Raw genomic sequence first — 4,886 nt, 5'->3', positions numbered from 1 at the left:
TATCATGCAACACTATGTTTAAAAAAAAAAAAAAAAGTTTTGGTGTCTAAATACACTCCACAGTCAAAGTACACGACATTTAAGATCATTATAACCTACTTTTCTTGAAAAAAAGAAAAAAACCCAAGATTATTATAACCTACTATTCTATTGTTAGATTGTGCTTGACTCGAGACGATCATCAACAAAAGAGTGATGCTTGGGATTGCTTGTGTGCATGTATTATGTTTTAGAGAGCTTTTTGTGAATCATTTCACTAAAATAGACTGACAAATGTTGGATTAGAATACTTTATATTCATCTTCTGAAAATCACAGCATGAAAACATGAAACCAGAAACTGGAAACACCACATTATAGAACAACACATCGACAACCACTTTTCATGTATTTTCTTGATGAAAACGTGACATTATATCCGATGCAAAATAAGAGGAGCTCCATACTGAGGTTGAAGGGTTATAACGGTGTGTGGAGCATGAGTGTATGAAGGCGATAACTCAAACAAAAAATTCTGCAAAATCATACTCAAGGCGAGCTTCGCCTCCACCATCGCGAAGTTTTGGCCTAAACAGAATCTTGGCCCCCACCCAAATGGGAAAAATGCAACCTGGTCATCTTTTGCTGCCTTCGAAACTCCTCCTGAAAATCTCTCCGGTTTGAATTCCTTGACATCTTCGCCCCAGTACTCGGGGTCATGATGAAGCAGCATAAGTGGCAAGATGAGTTTCACACCAGCTGGAATTTCCATATCTCCTAGTCGTGTTTTTTTAAGTGTATATCGAGACTGGGTGGGCACAGGCGTATACAATCTTAGGACTTCTTGGAGAATCATTGAAACCTGGAAATCAAACTCGAATTAGGCATTTGCCAAATCAAACTCGAACCCTTTTGCAAAAGCTTATATATTTTTCAATGGTTCTGTCATAGAGTTATCCGTTTCTTCTTAATTCGTTCGATATATATTTTATATAAATTTTATTCTTATTGGATAAACACGAGTCCATATCTGATAAAAATAAAATACCATATTTTATACTCACGATTTTGAGTTGATTTAAAGCTTTGACATCAGGTGTTCTCTTTCCAAAGACTTGAATTACTTCTTCTCTAGCTTTTTCTTGCCAGTTTGGATGCATGCACAATACAATCATAGTCCAAGTAAGCCAGGTAGCTGTAGTCTCTTGGCCTGCAAAGTAGAACAGCTTGCATTCTTCCATTATATCGTCAATTGTCATTTCGTTATCGCTTTGCTTTTGATATTGTATCAGCAAACTCAACAAATCATCATCCGGATTTCCGTTTTTCGCTTTTGTTTCTTTGCTAAGTATCATCTCCTTCAACGTTGTTTTGATCTTTCTGTCAATCTCGTATCTTCTCCGATTCTTCTTCGTAGGCAGGAATCTGCATCAATTGATAACAGGGTCATATTCTAGTATTCTTGAGTTATTTTTTTCCTCATTTCTTGCTCCAAGCTAGAGCTTCAGACATGGAGAATCAACGGAAATTTCTGTTAAGACAGTAGATTTCACTTGAATTTCTCGCACATTTTTTAAGGTTGTCCTCTAGCTAGTTGACAGAGAGATAATCAGATTATACCTTAAACCTGGGAAGTACAGTGATTGAAACGCTTCAAGAACCAGTACAGCTTGTTCCTTTTGGAGTTCAAATATGGTCTTCGCTTCCTCAAAACTGCTCCCAAAAGCTGCTCGAGCAATGACATCCGATGAAAGATTCTGCATTTCTGGCGCGATGTCGAGTTCGAATTTCCCCTCCGAATCAACCGATACTTTGTTCCATCGTTCGACCAAGTTACAGCAGCTTGTCAAAAATGCCGGCACCATCCCCTGTCAGGACAGAGTGACAAAATCTTACACTCAATTTCAAACTTACACATAACTCCAGAAATAAACATACATTACCTGTATTTTTTCGAGATGGAATGCGGGAGTGATTAGTTTTCTTCTCTTAGCCCATTGATCTCCCTCCAATGTGGAAAGTCCCAGCGTCAAAAGATCGACCAAAGGGTTCAACGGAGGCTTTCGAAAGTGGCCATCTCTTTCAGTGAATATGGATTTCACCAGCCCTGGATCTGCTACAAGCAGCTGTGGACTCCTCTCGTGCCAGCTCAATGAAATCTTACCTGTTTCATTCACCAAAAACATTAAACTATCACAAAATTTTATACTTCTAAATCTCCCACACAATCATTCACCATAAATTCGATGCTCCAGTGGTTGCCCTCACTGCATATCCAACGGCCAGATTGCATCTACATACACTGAGCACATATGCAGCATCGAATTTCCCCATGTCCCTTTGAACTTACCATACTTCTGCACCATTTGATACCAGAAAGGATTGACCCGTGGCGCGATAGAATGGTTCAAGGGCATGGGTTTGGACCATGCTTCTGCTGTGAGCTTCTTAATTTCCACCATGTCTCCATACATAAGCTTGTAGGAGCTGCCTTCAATTCCTGCGCGCCTCAAATACTTCTCCAGCTTCTTGGGCTTCCACCAGATATAGTAAACAACACCGATGATGCACAGAATAAGGATCAACACAGCACTGGAAATTACTCGAAAATATCCTACAATGAAGCCTCCTTCCATTCTTTACTTTCCTTGATCCCTGTTGTTTTCTTCCACGACATGATTGCTGGATTTTAATATAGAATTTAAATAAGTATATTGTCATTTCAACTTTTCTTGTTCATCAAGGAGTCAAACTGGATAAAATAAGTATAAATATCCAAACGGCCCGACAGTAGTAAGCAACGTGGAGATCACAGGTCCAATAATGTGAAGAATGGTGCCAAAAGATTTCGGTTTGCTGTACTGTATTCCGCCTTGTTGCCCAAGGACTTGTAAGACCACGTGTCAGTTATCAAAACATTATGTTTATTTTTCGTATATAAGATGATTATTATTATTTTACGATGACAAAATTTAGTGTCAGTGTTTATTAGATACATTCTTCCACTTAGTCAATAACATGCAAATCATACTATTAATCAAACAAATCGAAATTATTAAATTTATGAGTAGGTCTCTTGTGACATGGTCTCACGAATCTTTATTTATGAGACGGATCAACCCTATCGATATTCACACAAAAAAGTAATACTCTTATCATAAAAAAATAATATTTTTCATGGATGACCCTAGATAAGATATATGTTCACAAAATACGACTCGTGAGATCGTCTGACACAAATTTTTGCATAAATTTATTGTTCATGAATGAGTGAGAAAATATTTGAAAATAAAAGTTAGATATTAAAATTTTTTATACCGTGTGTTTAATAAATAAATTATTCTAATATTATATTTTTTATAAAATATTAAAAAAATCCTTGTTGGATATTGGGATCATTGTATATTGTAAAATTTAAACATGTGTAAAGAATAATATTAGATTGAACAAAAAATATTTGAAGTAAAATATCCATAATTTTTTATTTATTTACCAAAAAGTTAAAATATATAAGATATTAAACTTGATCGTGGGCTTGCAGTTGTGCAATTTCTCAAATCTAGTCCAGCCCAAATAATATCATTCCTTAATTTGGTTCAGGCGAAATAAAAAACTTAAGCCCAGTGGGGCTAAAGAGTCCACTTTCTGTCATTTTCGTTTCGAAAATATTGAAACAAATTCATCAAAGTTTCCGGATTCAATAAATCATATAAAATTCGTTATCATACTATTTATTGAATGCATAGATTTGACCACTTTAAATTGTTGATTTTGACAGTCATTCATTCTCATTAAAAAAACTATCTCAATGAATCAGGTTACTTCTAATAATATATTTTTAAATGAACTCGTGTGCTTAATTTTTAGATATGTCGATATGATGACAACAACAACACAAAAATACATGAATGATATCGAGTTGTTTTTGTGCATCAAGCCCGCACTTCTAGATGGTCGATTGAAAGAATTTGCATGGTTATAAATTTGTTGATGACTTGTCAGATTTGAGTTTGATTTGATTCAGGATCTAATTTTCTATGCAACAATTGGTCTGAGAATTTCTCATGGGTCAATTTTATAATACAGATATTTTATCGTGGTCATCCACTAAAAATATAATTTTTATATTCAAAATAGTACTTTTATTATAAACATGAACAGTTTCTCACGGATAAATATATATGAGACCGTCTCACAAGATATCTACTCAAATTTTTTTGTCAACTTCTCCGAAAAAAAAAAATCATGCTACCTTGAAGACAATATTCTAAAAGTGTAAGATTATTCGTTGATTTGAGAAAGTCTTTGGATGAATGATTTGAAATGAATACACTGTGAGATTGATTTTAAATCTACTGCGATGATCCGAAAAATAATTAGTTGATAATTTAAAACATGTTGTCAAATTAATTTATCCAAAAAGGCAATGAATTTATTATTATAGTTTTGAAATGCTTAGATTCATATATTCTTAATACAAATGCAATTTAAAGAGTCTGGTTAAATCGAGTGACTTAAAACCATAAATTTCCAATCTTTTTAAATGTTTGGAATTTATGTTGAGTGAGTTTCAAAATTTAAACTATGGATTTAAAATTCCATAAATCAAGTCATTCAATCCAGTCGTAAATTAAAGATATCATCTCATTAATCCATTTTTCTTGAGACAAGTCGATTTCCGGTTCGAGTCAGCTTAGTCCGATGAATTGGACCGGACCAACCTCCTAAGTTTTCCCTTATCCATCTATCACGTGATCACATGGACGACTTGGTGTTTAAACAAGAAATTGCAATAAAATATAATAATAATAATAATAAAGAAGAAATTGTGAAATTCCATCTTTAACCTTATCTACCACCACACATCCCACGTGCTTCTTTATCAATTATTAAAAGATCTCCGGCTGC

At 34.5% G+C, this 4,886-nt stretch overlaps 1 protein-coding gene across 1 annotated transcript; it reads right to left on the bottom strand.

Annotated features, from left to right (window-relative positions):
• Nucleotides 1-274: 274 nt before the first annotated feature.
• LOC142555434 (cytochrome P450 CYP72A616-like) lies at nt 275-2,717 on the bottom strand. Its single transcript, XM_075666292.1, has 5 exons — nt 2,329-2,717; nt 1,922-2,142; nt 1,599-1,846; nt 1,043-1,403; nt 275-840 (listed from the first exon to the last, which is right to left on the bottom strand). The coding sequence occupies exons 1-5, from the start codon at nt 2,612-2,614 to the stop codon at nt 412-414; spliced, it is 1,545 nt and encodes a 514-aa protein (XP_075522407.1). The 5' UTR covers nt 2,615-2,717; the 3' UTR covers nt 275-411.
• Between the last annotated feature and the right edge of the window lie 2,169 nt (nt 2,718-4,886).

Source organism: Primulina tabacum, chromosome 9, assembly GCF_025594145.1.
Source record: "Primulina tabacum isolate GXHZ01 chromosome 9, ASM2559414v2, whole genome shotgun sequence".
In the NCBI taxonomy this organism is placed as follows: domain Eukaryota; kingdom Viridiplantae; phylum Streptophyta; class Magnoliopsida; order Lamiales; family Gesneriaceae; genus Primulina; species Primulina tabacum.
The sequence above is the reverse complement of the archived record's forward strand: the minus strand, read 5'-3'. Positions and strand labels throughout refer to the sequence as shown.